This window comes from Budorcas taxicolor, chromosome 4 (assembly GCF_023091745.1).
Source record: "Budorcas taxicolor isolate Tak-1 chromosome 4, Takin1.1, whole genome shotgun sequence".
NCBI lineage: Eukaryota > Metazoa > Chordata > Mammalia > Artiodactyla > Bovidae > Budorcas > Budorcas taxicolor.
The window spans coordinates 13,226,379-13,243,754 of NC_068913.1; the positions used below are offsets into that span (position 1 = coordinate 13,226,379).

Here is a 17,376-nt window from a genome sequence, read left to right on the forward strand (position 1 = left end):
AAGAGATGCTTATTTAAGGAACAAATAACTTCTACATTTCAAAAATGGCTTTTAAAACTAATTTTATTTTTACTTGTGCTGGGTCCTCATTGCTCTGTGAGCTTTTCTCTAGTTGCAGTGAGCGGGGGCCATTCTCTGGTTGGGCGCACAGCTTCTCATTGCTGGGGTGCACAAGCTCTCGGGCATGTGGGCTCAGGAGCTGGGCACACGGGCTTAGGTGCCCCATGGCATATGGGATCTTCCCAGACCAGGGGCTGAACTCCCATCTGCTCCTTTGGCAGGCAGATTGTTTACCACTGAGCCACCAGGGAAGCCCTGACTTCTACATTTTTAAAAAGAATATTTATCATCAATGTAACTAGTGGTATACCAGAGCCAGTTTGCACCAGCTTATTCGAGCCAACTATCCGTATGTTTTCATAATTCTGTGTTCAGTGCTGTTCCATTTCGTAGCTTCAAATCAAGGGAAGTGGAAATATTTATACCACAGAAATTCAAAGTTACTAAAGCACAGTCCCCTAACTGCAAGGAGCTGGTTTACCACTATATATCATTAAATACAAACATAGAGTGAAAAAAATGTTAAATTTGCTTGGAGTCAAAATATAACATTTCAATAGGGAAAATCCACTGTGCTTTATTAAAATACTATCAAACTACACAGAAGTTCATCGGAAATAATAAATTGAATAGAATAAATATGAAAAAGGAATAAATGTGAAATAAATAAATAAGAAAAAAGAATAAATTGGTATGTGTCAACTATTAAAATACTATGAAACTACAATGACAAAAATAGTGTATTGGTACAAGGATAAAAAAATTGAGTCGAGAAAAATATTATACATACACAAGAAAATGACTCTGTCATCTAACCACAATAACATATAAGGAGAGAACAGTGTTCATATTTACTGTGGTAATAACAAATTGGTGCTTCATAAATTAAAATTATTTGTGCCTCTTACCTCATCAACATTTCAGAATAGAAGTTAAATATATAACTACAGAAAAAGTAAAAAGAAATGAAATGTTAACTTTTTACCAGTAGAAAACCTTCAAAGTTCTCTCCCTTCAAACTTCTGTTTCCAGAAAGTTGAAAAGTTTGCTGTTCTCATTCCAATAACTCAAGATTTTTTAAAAAAGAAATCCCATCAGATTGCTGAAGATACAAAGAAACATTAAAAAAACCTAAATTCCAGAAAATGATGACCCTTCCCAGAAAAGACAAACAGCTGCTTATATCCCTGGTGGGATTATGGGAGAGAGAAAGCAGCCAAGATTTATCAGCAACATGTGGGCTAGTGTGACATTAAAATTCCCAAGCACCTGTCCATAGATGCACAAAGGCAACAGCCATCATTGAGTGCCAGGAACCCATTCGAAGTTCTTTACAAGGAATATCATTTATTTATTGCAATAACTCTATGAATGTATTAATGCTAGCTGTATATGATTATTTCTGTATTACAAATAAAGTAACTGAGGTGGAGAGGTCATCAGATCAAAGTTATGACATGAATAGGGGAGCCAGGATTTACACTCAGGCAATGTGACTGCATAGCTTTCAGTCTTACTATGCTTTTGTGTTTCCCAGTAAATACTGAGTCAAAGTTTGTTCATCAATATAGCCTGATAAAGTTATTTACTGATTGGATGAACCCAAATTATCAAGCACTTTCCCCACGTTTTCTACAAAGATGCAAACTCAAGACATAAAATGAGAAATTTAAGAGCACTGAAAAATAAGGGAAACAAGGTTGATGGAAATAGATGGTTTTTATGGGTGCAGGTGCTATAGTTTTCTGCTCCAGAATTCTGATGCCTAGAATGTTGCCTATTTGAGATTTAACAACTCTTCTCTGCTTAAGTAGTATCCAAGAATTAATTTGCATGTTAATTTAAAGTCTATCAATATTATGTATAACTCTCTCTTTCCTCATTGTGGAAACCTATGCCTGGTATAGGGGATTCGCTTGTGGCTCCGACAGTAGAGTCTGCCTGCAATGCAGGAGACATGGGTTTGATCCCTGGGTCAGGGAAGAGCCCCTAGAGAAGAAAATGGCAAGCCACTCCAGTATTCCTGCCTGGAAAATCCCATGGATGGAGGAGCCTGCCAGGTTACAGTCCGCGGGGTTGCAAAGAGTCAGACATGACTGAGTGACTTCACTTTCATGCCTGGTATCCATAGGGGATGGGGCAGGTAAATTAAAATTTCTACCATTTGGACCAACTGCTAGTGAAATAACTAGGTATTTTTCAGAAAAAATCTAGAGACTTAAGATTTTTTCTGAAGCTTATTATTTAAACACAGGGTTTACAGTGTGTCACCCACCAGACAAACACCTACAAGTCTCATGCCTGAATGAAACTAATAACATGAATATTTTGCATATTCAGTTATTACACTCAACCTCCCAGATACCAACAGCAATAAACTCCTTTTCAGATTTAGCAATGAGTTTGTAAAGGATTATAAAAATGTTAGAACTTTCCCATATTTGATGTTTTCCCAAAATTTTATTTCTGGCAGTACTTTTTCCTAGGGGTCCCCAAGCAAAAGGAAGAAAGAATTAAACAGATTTTTGAAATTTTTGTCATGATTTATTTCATTTTTTTGAACCAAGTAGTGAAATAATACATTAAGCTTTCCTGAGTTTGTCGTGAGTTTTCAGAACCACTTCTTGGTTTATGGGAAAAAAAACAAAAAAGACTTGAACAAAGAAGCAACAAAGTCAATTAATATGTTTTATTAAAAATTTTATTTTTGAAGCCCATAAATGAGCAAATTCCAAAACAGTAGCAATACAGACAATTTCACAACATTTTGACATCTACTTAGCAGTCCATTTTTGCATTTTGTTTCCTATAAACAAATACACTGGATTAAAACAACAGCACCCTTAACCCCAAGTTCAATGCCTGAGTATTTATTTTGAGCACATAATAAAGCAGAGGCAATTACTTTTCCTGAACATTTTATTTCCATTCAGAGCTTAGCAATTACTTTAGCTTCACATTATTCTGTCATAAATGATAACCAAATGGCCTAAGTGGCTAAAATCATAAAACTATTATAAGCCAAGTCAATGTTATATATATATAAAGTTAATATAAAATGACAACTATACTGGTACACATTTGTTTTGGATCCTACTAGAAATATGCCAAAATAACAAGTTTTAGTAAAGACTGAGGTCCTTGGGTTAGAGGAGGGGAAGAAGAGTCATATCATCAAAAATTATTAGGAAAACTGTAGGTTAAAAAAAAAAAATCAGCCTACAATTTAAACGAAATAGAGGAGGAAAGAAGAGTACAACATTGGGGCGATGACAATTCAGGAAAACACATTTCCCATCCATCAGAGACTTGCTCACCACCTCAAGAGCACAGCACCAGGCTCTTTAGGCATTGCTACTCTCCCACAAAGTTCTTTATGTGGAACGGAAACCTACATTTATGGTCACAACAGAATTTTATAACTGCTCTTTAATCTCACAGCAAAAACAGGAAAAAATTGTTAGGGCCAGAGTGACCCTCAGAACATCTCAGTACCCCTGAAAATTGGGGCAAAAAGTGAATCATTAAGAAACAGGATCCAAAGAGCACTGTATTATCTGGTGTGATTTATAAAACAAGATTCAGTACGCTGATGGGAAGAGCCACAGTAGCTGAAATTTAGGAATGTTTTGATGCTGATTTTTTTTTTCACTGATGTGGTACTCCAAGCTGTTACGCTGGAACAAATTCCAAACTCACAGTGACTTGCATCACCTCAGTTTAACAATCCAGTAAATGACAAAAAAGACAAAGAATGAGAAGAGCATCATATAGCACAGCAACTTCGTTTGGCTCCCTCTGGATAAAATCTTCAGTTTTCCCATAGTTTTACCTAGAAATCCAGTTGTAGAATCAAACTGTGAATCCTGTGAGGAAAAAAGGGACGCATAATAGTTGGATTCTAACATTCTACATGTGCATATTTGAGTAATTTAATATATAGTCATTAGAATACACTTTTAATGACATTTTCTGGAGCCTGTGTATAACTTGGATAATCAACCTGATCACTCCATGCAAAATAATTTTCTCAATAAATAAGCTCTTTCATTATGCAATAAACATTCTTTCAGCTCCAGAGTAATTCAAAATCCTGAAGTATTTAGGTCTTATTCCAATTATGTGGATTAAAAAACATTAACAATTGAAGTAAGAGGTCCACTGACCATCACACAGGTTTCCCCCTCATTTTGTTGGAGGTATCACTCTCCAAGGTTAAATGGTTGGTTGCTTCCCAGCACAGCAGTTGATCCACTGAATACAGTTAGCAGTTAAATGTACCTTTACTTTTAAGATCCTTTTGTTTAGGAAGCTGACTTCGAAGGTCAGCAGAATCTATTAAAAGTTAAGAGTCTCTCATGCAGCGGTAGTAAACTGTGGTAAAGACTTCAAATATGGATGGGGAAAACGGCCACACTAAAACACAGTTAGAGAAGTCCTGACGGTGAGAGAACTACGTATGCTTTGGAAAGACTGCACTTTTTTAGAAATCTCAATAACCGGAGATGTAAGGTCCTGACATAATGATAGCCTTTGTACAGTTCAGGTTCTAGGCAGCTTAAGCACTTTACATTTATAGTTCTTCCCTAGGGCTATGCAACAAAATCACCTGGGATGTCAAATTTTTTCAAAATACATATACCGAGCGACACCCCGCTCCCTAAAATTCTGAATCAGTACATTTCAAGTGAGAACCAGGCATGGATATTTTCAAAGTTCCTCAAGTGATTCTAATGTATAACCTTCACTAGAAAATTTTAAGTGCAATATTCATTCTTAAATAGTACAATTTTAAAAGCATTTGAACAAACTAGGGAAGGTCTAGAGGAGTTTGACGTCCAAAATAAACAGTAAGGAATGAAAAGAGTCTCTAGCAAGAAAAGGTATACTTCACTGAGCTTGTTTAGAGAGAAAAGGCCTGCGGATGTTACTATATTCAATCTTATTGACTTGTTCACAGTGATCCTTAGATCAAGCAGAAGACAGGTTTACATTAGGTGAAAGACATTTGGTTGACTGGTTATAAAGCATTTACTTGGCAGTCTATATCTGCTGAGATCTTAAAGACAGCTTGAAATAGTCATTTGTCCTGAGTCTTTAACAGTGTTCTAAATACAAGATAAAATATACACTCACTCCTACCTCCTCCTCCTACTCATATGGGTTAGGCAAGATGAAAAATGTAAAAATAGGGCAAAAACAACTCTTAAGAGTTATTCCAAGCCAAATCTGAGAATATCCAATCAAGTTTCTTAAAGTTAAAATCATAACCACTTACCATTTCAGCTAATAATTTATTTTGATGTTTAACTTCATGCCCTATTTCAATGGAAAGCTACAAAGAAAAAAGCATAAACATCATTACTTGCCTAAATGTTTTTAAGTGTTATAAAGTAAAAACAACAATGCCATTCTAAGCATACATGTTTTCTCAAATAAAACTGCATTCTTAAAAATATAAAACATACTTTATTCTTTGGTTATTTTTCCCACTGAAACTAATAAAAACTAATTTAGAAATTAAATGTCCACTTCTAAATGATGGGTATATCTAAGAAGCCATAACAAAGAAAATTAGAAAGTATTTGTAGCAGAAAAAGAGATAATTTATCAGAATTTGTTGCATGCAGCTGAAGCTGATCAATGCAACTAAATTCAATATGGCATCTTGAATAAGGTGTGAAAACAAATAATGAACACTAGCATAAAATTTTGTGAAATTTGGGTAAAAGCTGTACTTTAGTTAATAATACTGTATCATATGTTAATTTCCTTTTTTTTTTTTAACAACATAGTATATATGGGGTTTTTTAAGTATCTTTGATATTAAGTTCTCAGTTTGATATTAACTTCACATTTAAATGCTTTCTTCTCTGCAATCACCCTGTGTTTTCAATCTTTTAATTTTGTTGAGGCTTTCAATGGCCAAGTCAAAGGTCTCTCTTGGGAAATGTCACATTGCACTTGAAAATATGTGGGTTATTTTCAAGTATCTTTTGATACTGATCTCTAACGTAATTCCACAGTGGTAAGAGAACAGACACTGAATGATTTCAGTACCTTTAGGCCATCAAATTTTTGCACTTGGTCTTATGTCTCTGGATATGCTTCAGTGTCTCCTAGTTTATAGTCTATGGGAACTTGATAGAATTTATATCCTGATGTTGGGTGAAACTGCATAAATCTTAATTATATTGAATAGGCTCACTGTGTTTCCAAGTCTACTATATCATTCTACTTTTCTGTCCATTCATTTTGGAGAGTTTGATACTGAAAATTCAACTAAAAATCTTAATCTACTTAAAAAAGTAATTGTAATATATAGTGGAAATATTATTTCATTCTGTATTTTCCAAGTCTCCTATAAAGTTACCTTAGTTTCATAATTAAAAAGAAAACTAATTTAGAATCTCTATTCCTTCTCACCTATAGACATTGTCTCCCTGTTCTTCATTTTGATTTAAACTTAATATTCAACTCCATCTTTTAATTTAGGTACATGTTTCTTTCCTGTCCTCGTATCCTTGAATTCTTTGTTCTCTCTTTATATCATTCACACAATAGCATTTGTTTGTATATTTCTTCATTTACATTTTAAAAATGTTATCTAAGTTCCCATATTATGAAGTTCAGATATAAGTAATATTTTCCTAATGAATGTGACATTACTTTGACTATATGCCTAAATTAATTATTTCTTTAGATTCTAAAGGTGTTGTTTCTTTAAAATTTGATAACAAATTGGAAAAAATTTACAAGTTAGTGTTACCCACATTATGAAGCTACGCAGAGAAGAGGCTGAGTCTGAATGAAGTATCATATGTGACTACAGCTGCTATTCAAATCAAAAACTATCTAATACTTCATATGACAAATTCATCAAAGACTTCACTCTAAAATAGCTGAATAAATATACTACTACTAAACACTGGAAACTACTAAAAATCATGGTAAACCACTGCAAATATTGTCCTCAGCTTATTTTGTAAGTATCTGGGGTAATATTAACACAAAACCATTCTAGGATTCTATAGATCAGAATATAAGCTTTTCCCCAAAATTTAACAATTCAGAAATAATAGAGCAACTATGAAACTAGCCAGCCCAAATCGCCTAACTACTTTTACAACTGTCATTCATGCCAGGGAAAGAAATATGCATGAGAAAAAGGCTTTCTTCTAACAAGGAGACTAAATGATCAATATTGGAATTTTAAAAAATCATTTAATTCTTAATTTCCTCCAAAATGTTGTATTTTCTAAGTTATGAACATTATGCAATATTGCTTAGTTCATAGATTAACTCCTTTTGATTTAATATGACCTTGAAAACAATACTCATTTCAGGAGATAACAGTCTCTAGGCTGAAATACAATTCTGTTTTCCAAAGACTAATGAGCTATCAATTAAGTTTTGGCAACATAAGCTTCCAATGAATGCTCTGTAAGTATACCACACATTTATTTTAATGCATAATCAAAACTATCTTTTGGTAATTTCTTTATTTAATACATATTAACTCAATACACTATAAGGAAATACGTTAGGTGCTATGTAGAATGTAAAACTACAACAGAAAACGCTGTATTCTGATAAATTTCTTTTACATACAAACAATTCCAGTGCAGATCGTTACACAATAAGTGCTACAGAAATGGTACAAATGATCGTATGTTCACAAGGAAAAAGTTAGGTTTATGTGGTGATCAGGTGAAGCCTGGAGGAGAGAAGGTGAAAAGAAGAGATGGAGCCTTTCAGATGGGCAAGACTTCAGCCAGGGTCGGGAGGGAAAGGATGCCCCAGGCACGGGGACTGCATGAGCAAAGACGCAGGAGTGGGAGGCGACAGCGCACACAGGGCACCAGGGACGCGCAAATCTGGCTGGCGGTCGCACGCACACGTGCTGAAGCGCAGGAGGTGAGGTCTAAAAGGCTGGGGCAAGCTCTGCAGAACCTGTCTCATCAAGCTACAGAGTGCGAACTTCATTTCTTACACCATGGGAGGCCACTGAAGACTTCTGGGAGTGTAGAATGCACTTTTAAAAATACTCTAAAAACCAAAAAGGTGACTGTGATGACTATTGAGTGTAGCTCAGACCGAAACATACGAAAAATGGGAAACAGATAGGTTAAAAGGCTTTCCCAATAGTCCACTGAAGAAAACTGGGGCATAGTACTAGAACCAGGAAGGTCAAAATAGGAATAGCAGAGAGAAGGAACATAGGACGTGGTGACTGACAGGAGGTTCAAAGGCAGACACACAGAAGACTGAGATTCGTAGCTTTGGAGACTAGAAGAAGGAAAGTCAGAAGATGAGCTGCTTGGGGGTGGAAGGTGGAAGGCTCTGAGATTACTACACTGTAATTGTACTGTGGTATTGTAAAACACTACAAGCAGTATTTAAGATATCACCACCAAAAAAAGCTGAAATTTAAAATATATATATCAAACCAATACAATATTGTAAAGTAAAACAAATAAATACATACACTATGAGCCCCCCTCCCCCCCCAAAAAATATATATACCATAAGTTTTGACATTTTCTAACCTGTACTCAGGTTATGTTTAAATTTTGAGTCACATTACTAAAACTTAACTGATAGTTCATTAGTTTTTGGAAAGTAGAATTGTATTCAGCCTGGAGACTGTTACATTCTGAAATGAGTATTATTTTCAAGGTCTTAATAAATCAATAGGAATTGATTATTGAACTAAGCAATATCATATAATGTTAATAATTTAAAAAATACATTTGGATGAAATTAAGACTTACTTGAGTTTTAATACCAATATTGATAATTTAGGCTCCTTATTAAACAAAGCTTTTCTCATGGAAATTTCTTTCCCTGGAATAAATGACAGCTGTATTAAAGAAAGTACAGTACTTGGATGCAATCACAAAAACGACAGAATGATCTGTTTGTTTCGAAGGCAAACCATTCAATATCACAGTAATCCAAGTCTATGCCCCGACCAGTAACGCTGAAGAAGCTGAAGTAGCTGAAGCAGAACAGTTCTATGAAGACCTACAAGGCATTTTAGAACTAACAACCAAAAACGATGTCCTTTTCATTATAGGGGACTGGAATGCAAAAGTAGGAGGTCAAGAAATACCTGGAGTAACCGGCAAATTTGGCCTTGGAGTACAGAATGAAGCAGGGCAAAGGCTAATGGAGTTTTGCCAAGAGAACGCACTGGTCATAGCAAACACCCTCTTCCAACAACACAAGAGAAGGCTCTACACATGGACATCACCAGATGGTCAACAGTGAAATCACGTTGATTATATTCTTTGCAGCCAAAGATGGAGAAGCTCTATACAGTCAGCAAAAACAAGACCAGGAGCTGACTGTGGCTCAGATCATGAACTGCTTATTGTCAAATTCAGACTTAAATTGAAGAAAGTAGGGAAAACCACTAGACCATTCAGGTATGACCTAAATCAAATCCCTTACGAATATACAGTCGAAGTGAGAAATAGATTTAAGGGACTACATCTGATAGATAGAGTGCCTGAAGAACTATGGACGGAGGTTCATGACACTGTTCAGGAGACAGGAATTAAGACCATCTCCAAGAAAAAGAAACGCAAACAAGCAAAATGGCTATCTGAGGAGTTCTTACAAAGAGCTGTGAAAAGAAGAGAAGCGAAAAGCAAAGGAGCAAAGGAAAGATATAAGCATCTGAATGCAGAGTTCCAGAGAATAGCAAGGAGAGATAAGAAAGCCTTCCTCAGTGATCAATGCAAAGAAATAGAGGAAAACATTAGACTGGGAAAGACTAGAGATCTCTTTAAAAAAGTTAGAGATACCAAGGGAACTTTGCATGTAAAGATGGGCTCTATAAAGGACAGAAATGGTTTGGACCTAACAGAAGCAGAAGATATTAAGAAGAGGTGGTAAGAATACACAGAAGAACTGTTCAGAAAAGATCTTCATGACCCAGATAATCATGATGCTGTGATCACTCACCTAGAGCCAGACATCCTGGGATGTGAAGTCAAGTGGGCCTTAGGAAGCATCACTACAAACAAAGTTAGTGGAGGTGATGGAACTCAAGTTAAGCTATTTCAAATCCTAAAAGATGATGCTGTGAAAGTGCTGCACTCAATACGCCAGCAAATTTGGACAACTCAGCAGTGGCCACAGGACTGGAAAAGGTCAGTTTTCATTCCAATCCCAAAGAAAGGCAATGCCAAAGAATGCTCAAACTACCACACAATTGCACTCATTTCACACACTAGCAAAGTAATCCTCAAAATTCTCCAAGTCAGGCTTCAGCAATACATGAACCGTGAACTTCCAGATGTTCAAGCAGGATTAAGAAAAGGTAGAGGAACAAGGGATCAAAATGCCAACATCTGCTGGATAATCGAAAAAGCAAGAGAGTTCCAGAAAAACGTCTATTTCTGCTTTATTGACTATGCCAAAGCCTTTGACTGTGTGCATCACAATAAACTCTGGAAAATTTTGAAAGAGATGGGAATACCAGACCACCTAGCCTGTCTCCTGTGAAATCTGTATCCAGATCAAGAAGCAACAGTTAGAACTGGACATGGAACAACAGACTGGTTCCAAATTGGAAAAAGAGTACCTCAAGGCTGTATACTGTCACCCTGCTTATTTAACTTATATGCAGAGTACATCACGAGAAACACTGAGTTGGAAGAAGCACAAGCTGGAATCAAGATTGCTGGGAGAAATATCAGTAACCTCAGATATGCAGATGACACCACCCTTATGGCAGAAAGTGAGGAAGAACTAAAAAGCCTCTTGATGAAAGTGAAAGAGGAGAGTGAAAAAGTTGGCTTAAAGCTCAACATTCAGAAAACGAAGATCATGGCATCCGGTCCCATCACCTCATGGCAAATAGATGGGGAAACAGTGGCTGATTTTAATTTGGGGGCTCTAAAATCACTGCAGATGGTGACTGCAGCCATGAAATTAAAAGACACTTACTCCCTGGAAGGAAAGTTATGACCAACCTAGACAGCATATTAAAAAGCAGAGACTTCACTTTGTCAACAAAGGTCTGACTAGTCAAGGCTATGGTTCTTCCAGTAGTCAGGTATGGATATGAGAGTTGGACTGTAAAGAAAGCTGAGGGCCGAAGAATTGATGCTTTTGAACTGTGGTGTTGGAGAAGACTCTTGAGAGTCCCTTGGACTGCAAGGAGATCCAACCAGTCCATCCTAAAGGAGATCAGTCCTGGGTGTTCATTGGAGGACTGATGTTGAAGCTGAAAATTCAATACTTTCACCACCTGATGTGAAGAGCTGACTCATTTGCAAAGACCCTGATGCTGGGAAAGATTAAGGGCGGGAGGAGAAGGGGACAACAGAGGATGAGATGGTTGGATGGCATCACCGACTCAATGGACATGAGTTTAGGTGAACTCCGGGAGTTGGTGACGGACAGGGAGGCCTCCGTGCTGCAGTCCATGGCATCACAAAGAGTCGGACAAGACTGAGTGACTGAACTGAACTGAACTTTGATGATTTGGGCTATCTAGTTGCTTTATTATCCCTGAATTGTTACATCTAGGGGGAAAGCTCATACCTCTGAACTATATAGTTTTGTGGGACTAAATCCCCTATGCCAATAAAAGCATACATTTTTAAACTTTTTAATTTTGTACTGGAGTACAGCCAATTAACAATGTTGTGATAGTTGCAGGTGAACTGCAAAGGGACTCAAAGCATACACATGTATCCATTCTCCTCCAAACAACCCTCTCATCCAGGCTGCCACATAACACTGAGCAGAGTTCCCTGTGCTATGCAGTAGGTACGTGTTGGTTATCCATTTTAAATATAGCAGTGTGTACATGTCTGTCCCAAACGCCCTATTCCTTCCTCCCATGAAAAAAACATATATGTATATAAATGTACAAACTAAAAAGTATATGTTATATACTTACAGATTTTATAGCAGTTACTTTGTTTCTCAGACTTTCTGTGAGTCTCTCGTTCTCCTCTTCACAGGCACTATACCCACTATTAGGATAGCCATAGTTCCCATAGTTGCCAGGGGGTACTCCTTCACCTGCAAGGATCAGTCCCGAGCAGAGTTGTAGCAAAAACAAGTCCCTTCTGAAACCCTGACTAGAAAGAACCGAAAAAGACCCCTGGAGGGCGCTGACAAGACAGACCAGGTATGTCTGTAATACGCACACTCCAAATGAACTTTAAAAATTAATCACCAAATAGGGTTCAGAACAACTCTAAGAACCTCTCTTAAGCAAAGGATACTGAATTCAGCTCAATACGCATTTGTTGACTGCTTACTGACTGCCCACAAGAATCTGAAATAGACAACGATATATACGGGTATTCTGGACGTACTTCCTGCTCTCTGGAACTATACCATTAAACACACACACACACACACACACACACACACACACACACACACACACCTAAAAATAGTAACATCAACTACCTATGGAAGAAGCTTGGCTGTGAAGGGAAAGGCAGAGCTGGGATAATACAACAGGATGGAGTATGGCAGAGGGAAGGTCCTTTATGGGCATCTCTTCTAAAGAGAAGAGAGCGAGAATAACTTATGGAGAATATTAACTGAGATTTAAGAGGGAGACTCATTCATTCTTCAACAATACTTGAGAAACTCTCAAGCATCAGATCCCTTGTTCTTTCTAGGTGCTATCAGTACTTTTCAGAGCTCTTCTTCTAGGGAAGAGCATTGGGTTACAGGACAACAGTCCCAGGCACTGCCCAATATAACTTGATATTCATCAGGCACTCCAACAGGTGGAGTGAGCCTTGAACAGTGAATACATATACTAACACGTTGGAGGACTGAGAAAGGAAAGCATTGTTGAGGGTATGACCTAACTGCATTTAAAAGAAAAAAAAAAAAAGAAAAAAAACAACTGTTGACAATTTTCTCAGTGAAATAAAAGAAAAGCCTGTCTTTGAAGAATGGTGATCTTTTGGGGAAAAAAACTGTAGAGAATAATCGAAGAAAATAACTGGGGTTGTACAGGATTACTACAGGGATAAGGCAATTGTGGCTGAGGCAATGATACTGTAGTGTGATTTTTCACCTGGATGTGTGATTTTTCTGCAGAAACACTGATCAGCCTATATCTGCCCATGAGAACCTGGAGGGTTGGACTGAAACAAGAGTTGGAGTGCAGTGTTGGGGCTGCTGAAGAACAGAGCCCCAAGACGTTGAGATTCCTTGTCAAAAGAGTAGGTGATATATATGGATTCTGGGGACTAGACTGGCAATGGAAGCCTGGCACTATAATACAGAGACTAGAGGCCTCCGTCTGCTCAGAGTGAAGTGGCGCTGACAGTAGGACGGAAGGGCAGAGAGTAGCAGGCAACACTGGTGACTGAAGCAAGTGCTGGAAAGTGAACAGGAAGCTCTTTCCAGGCATAGTAAAACTCTCACTTTCTCTAAAAAGCAAAACCCTCTTTTGAATTCCTACAGCTCTGACTATACATAACACTAATATCATGCTCTGGACTGCACTCCAAGGGCAGAAACTAAGTTTGTTCTGCTCATGGCTATAGATCCCCCCAAAACATATATACACAGTAAGGCACAGCCAGCAAATACTTGTAAATGAACTAATTAATTAACAGAATCTGAATTCAGTTATTCAGCTTTGAATGTGTCTGCCTTTGTCAACAGTGGTCATAAGCTTCTTTGAGGACAAAAGCAGCGTCTCAGCCTTTTTCTGTATCCCTGTATCTAACAAGTACTTCAAGCAGGAGACACACAATCTCCACCACCACAAAAACCACAAGATGTTAAACAAGTATATTACTGAGGAGAAAGAGTTGCCTTCCTCAAATTTCCCTCAATTGCTGATCCATCATCTACAAAGTTCTCTAAGTGTGCCATTGCACAATGTAAGGACAAGTGACTAGACATATTATTCGCCTCTACTCAACAATTAAAAGAATCATTTAAAAAATGCATTCTCACCCTATTCATCAATGATATGCTATACAAATTCTACTTTAATAAAGACCAAAATCCTTAAAGGAAATAAAAATATCTTCATATTTTATACGATTAATATAATGTTCACCCAGTAAGTCATTACTGACTGGTTGAATTAACCACTTGACAACTTCCCCAAGGAATTCAGTTCTAAATTAGTGGCTATTTGTTTCCATTTCCTTCATTATTATTTTTGTATATCTTATTTTTATTTTTAGAGTTCTGCACTGTTCCATTTATTAAAAGTGAAATTCCCATTTTATTTATTGTCCAGAAAGCTTTCAAAGCACCTTCTCCTATTAAAGAGTTAATCTTCCCTCACACCATCATCCATCCCCAGTGTTTAAAAAAAAAAAAGATCAAAAGTTAGGAATTGTTATTCCAAGTTTAGCCACTTCTTTTGTGTGACTTACTGGCATGAAAATTTGTAGGAAAGCTAATGGGTGTCAAAGATAATCCTCAGACTGTGTCCATAAACAAATGCTACTTCTGCACCGTTTCTATCATAAATGAACCAAGTCACTTAGACAGTCATGTGAACTGTGGGCCTGGAGAGGGGAATGGCAACCCAGTCCAGTATCCTTGCCTGGAAAATTCCCTGGACAGAGGAGCCTGGTGGACTATAGGTCTTGGGGTCACAAAGAGTTAGGCCCGACTGAGGCACGAAGCATGCCGAGGAAGTGCGGGGGCTTCTCTACATGAATATTTATCGGATTCAGGACCCCAATACACATTGATACTTAAAAAAGAAAAAAAGCTCTTGTCACATCATGTCACATCACACCAAAGTAATTTGCAACAATAGACACCTAAGGAATCACTTTTCCTCCTCTCAACTACAGGGGAGTTTAAAAACAAACTTTAAAAAAAACAAAAACAAAAAACACTCTATCCTAGAGATTCTAACTTAGTTGGTCTGGGCTGGGGTCCAGGTATTCAAGCCTTAAAAGCTCTCTAGGTGATTCTAGTGTACAGTCAGGGCTCAGAACCACCATCTCTCAAGTTCCTCTCTCTGCAATTTCACAGCATATTGCTGCACAAAACTTTCAAAAAGGCCCAAAGACCTACTGATGAGATCCAAATTCTTTGACCTGGTACTCAAAGGTCTCCACAACGTGGTTGGTTCTGGTTCAATGTCTCCTACTTCAACCAAACTGGTTTAACCATAATCCCTTAAACACATCATTCATAATTCTAGAGTCTGTCCTACAATTGTTTTGGAACAAGGAGAGGGTCACACTTCCAACTGGAAACAAACTCTCCTACACTTTGCTATTAACCTGCAGCTGAGGCTTCTATGTCCACACAAATTACCAAGTGCTCTCTGTGAAATCCCCGGGACATTCACGGCCTACAGAACTTACTTGGTATTTGGTTGTATAGCTACCACCTTGTACCATAATTTATTTTTGTACATATTTCTACTCCTCAACTAGATTAGAAGCTTGGGGAGCATGAACAGAGCTACACAGGACTGCCTGTGAGTGCTCAGTCCTGACTGACTATTTGTAACCCCAAGGACTGTAGCCTGCCAGGTTCCTCTGTCCATGGGCTTCTCCAGGCAAGAATACTGGAGTGGGTTCTTTCTTCAGGGATCTTCCTGACCCAGGGATGGAACCTGCATCCTGTGTGCACCTCCAGGATTGGCAGGTGGATTCTCTACCACTAAGCCACAGGGAAGCCACAAAGGACTGTATACCTAGAGCTTACTCAATTACACAATAAATGTTTGCTGTCATTAATGATAAAAAGGAAACTCATTTAGGCATATAAAACTAAACTTGTTCAAAATGAGTTATTTTTTTTCTCTACAATTTACCCAGCCAATTTTCCTTTTATGAGCCAAGTATTCACAAAAACTACATTTTTCAAGAGCTTTTTCTCATACTACAATTTACTAATCAATGTACATGCCTAGAGTTACTGGCAACTTTCACTAACTTTAAATACCTGACACTTTGGAAACACTCTTTTTCCATCGAATTATAAGAATTGAAAAAGGTAACAAACATTATCCTTTTTCAAGTATGTCATATATTTAGGTATACTGTATATTAATATGGCAGGTGTCATCTCTTAATAGTTCCAGAACCAGAAAATGCTGTTTTAACGGCTTTGTGCTGTAACAGCCCACTGTAAATTCTTGTGCCTAATTTGTTCTGCTGCTTGGTGAACTACTTCCTAGGCCAAAAGTCAAGAACAAATGCTAAGTCACCAGGTATTACTGCATTCTACCGTCTTACCAGTGGAACAAGGGTCAGATAAGAAATGTTCTGGGTAAAATGGCCTTTGACTCCGAAGATCCACATCACGGCCTTTAACAAAAATGACACCTGTGTTTACCTGTGAAACTCACTGTTACCAGGCTAATACGATTATTATCAGTGTGCTTTGCATGCAACACTCTTCAAACTTCACTTCTGAAGAAACTAACATTAGGTCCAGTAGAGAGAAGCGAAGACAGACTTCAGCAACTATGGAAACTCAGCAATTTTCACAACCGCGCTCAGACAGTCAGTAACACTACAAAAAAACTCCTCACTGCGTTGGTACCTGTACATACACCTCACCCCTAATTCTCCACTATTCCATCTAAACCTACCATCCATAACTTGAGACAGAACCAAACTTAAGGAACCCACTAGGATCTGGAACAAACGGTGGTGTTTCCACTTGACACCATTTCCAAAGACTCCTCCATACACCCTGCTCTCTGCTTCAGATTCCAGAGACAAGAGGCCAGTCCGATTGCCACCCCCGCGCCCCTGCGCCCAGCACCGCCAGTTCCAGGGTCCCGGAACTTCGAATCTCAGCCTCTTCTTACCCAGGCCTGCACGCCTCATCCTGCCAGAGGAGCGGGGGGAAAGGCGGGCAGAGGGGTGGGTAGGAAGAGGCCAGGGACCACCTGGACCGCGTCCTCAGGACCAGGGCCCGGCGAAACAGCAACTTCTTCCTCCAATGCGCCACGACATCAGTAAAGTCTAAACACCGCGCCGGCTGATGGCGTCACCCAAGGCGCTTACTGGCGCCCTGCGAAGCGGCTTGAATGGCATTCTGGGAAATATAGTTCGCCGCCGAGGCCGAGCGTGAGGCCGAGACTTGGGGTGAACCCGGGTGAAGAAGTGGGCGGGGCTTCCGGCAAAGGGGCGCTTGCTGCTTCAGCTGCCACTCAGGACCTGGGACTCAGACTCCGGATCTGGGACGCTGGATCTCCGCTCCTGGACTGGCTCTTTCTCTGAGCTGCGGACCCCGAATTTAAATCAGTACATCTGTTCTTCCCAGACCATGAGAGGATGGTTAACTTCTCTTTCTGATTCCGCCTCTCACTGCCTGTCACCA

At 38.5% G+C, this 17,376-nt stretch overlaps 1 protein-coding gene across 1 annotated transcript; it reads right to left on the reverse strand.

Annotated features, from left to right (window-relative positions):
* Positions 1-2,840: 2,840 nt before the first annotated feature.
* Positions 2,841-16,996, reverse strand: BET1 (Bet1 golgi vesicular membrane trafficking protein). Its single transcript, XM_052638987.1, has 4 exons — positions 16,862-16,996; positions 11,981-12,105; positions 5,339-5,395; positions 2,841-3,926 (listed from the first exon to the last, which is right to left on the reverse strand). The coding sequence occupies exons 1-4, from the start codon at positions 16,878-16,880 to the stop codon at positions 3,771-3,773; spliced, it is 357 nt and encodes a 118-aa protein (XP_052494947.1). The 5' UTR covers positions 16,881-16,996; the 3' UTR covers positions 2,841-3,770.
* Positions 16,997-17,376: the final 380 nt, after the last annotated feature.

What these genes read in the sequence shown, in the direction of transcription:
- BET1 (XM_052638987.1), bottom strand. An exon ending in AAGTAACTGCTATAAAATCT is followed by an intron (nt 5,396 to 11,980) that starts GTAAGTATATAA and finishes TTTTCTTTGTAG; the next exon opens with CTTTCCATTGAAATAGGGCA. An exon ending in ATAAATTATTAGCTGAAATG is followed by an intron (nt 3,927 to 5,338) that starts GTAAGTGGTTAT and finishes TTTTCCTCACAG; the next exon opens with GATTCACAGTTTGATTCTAC.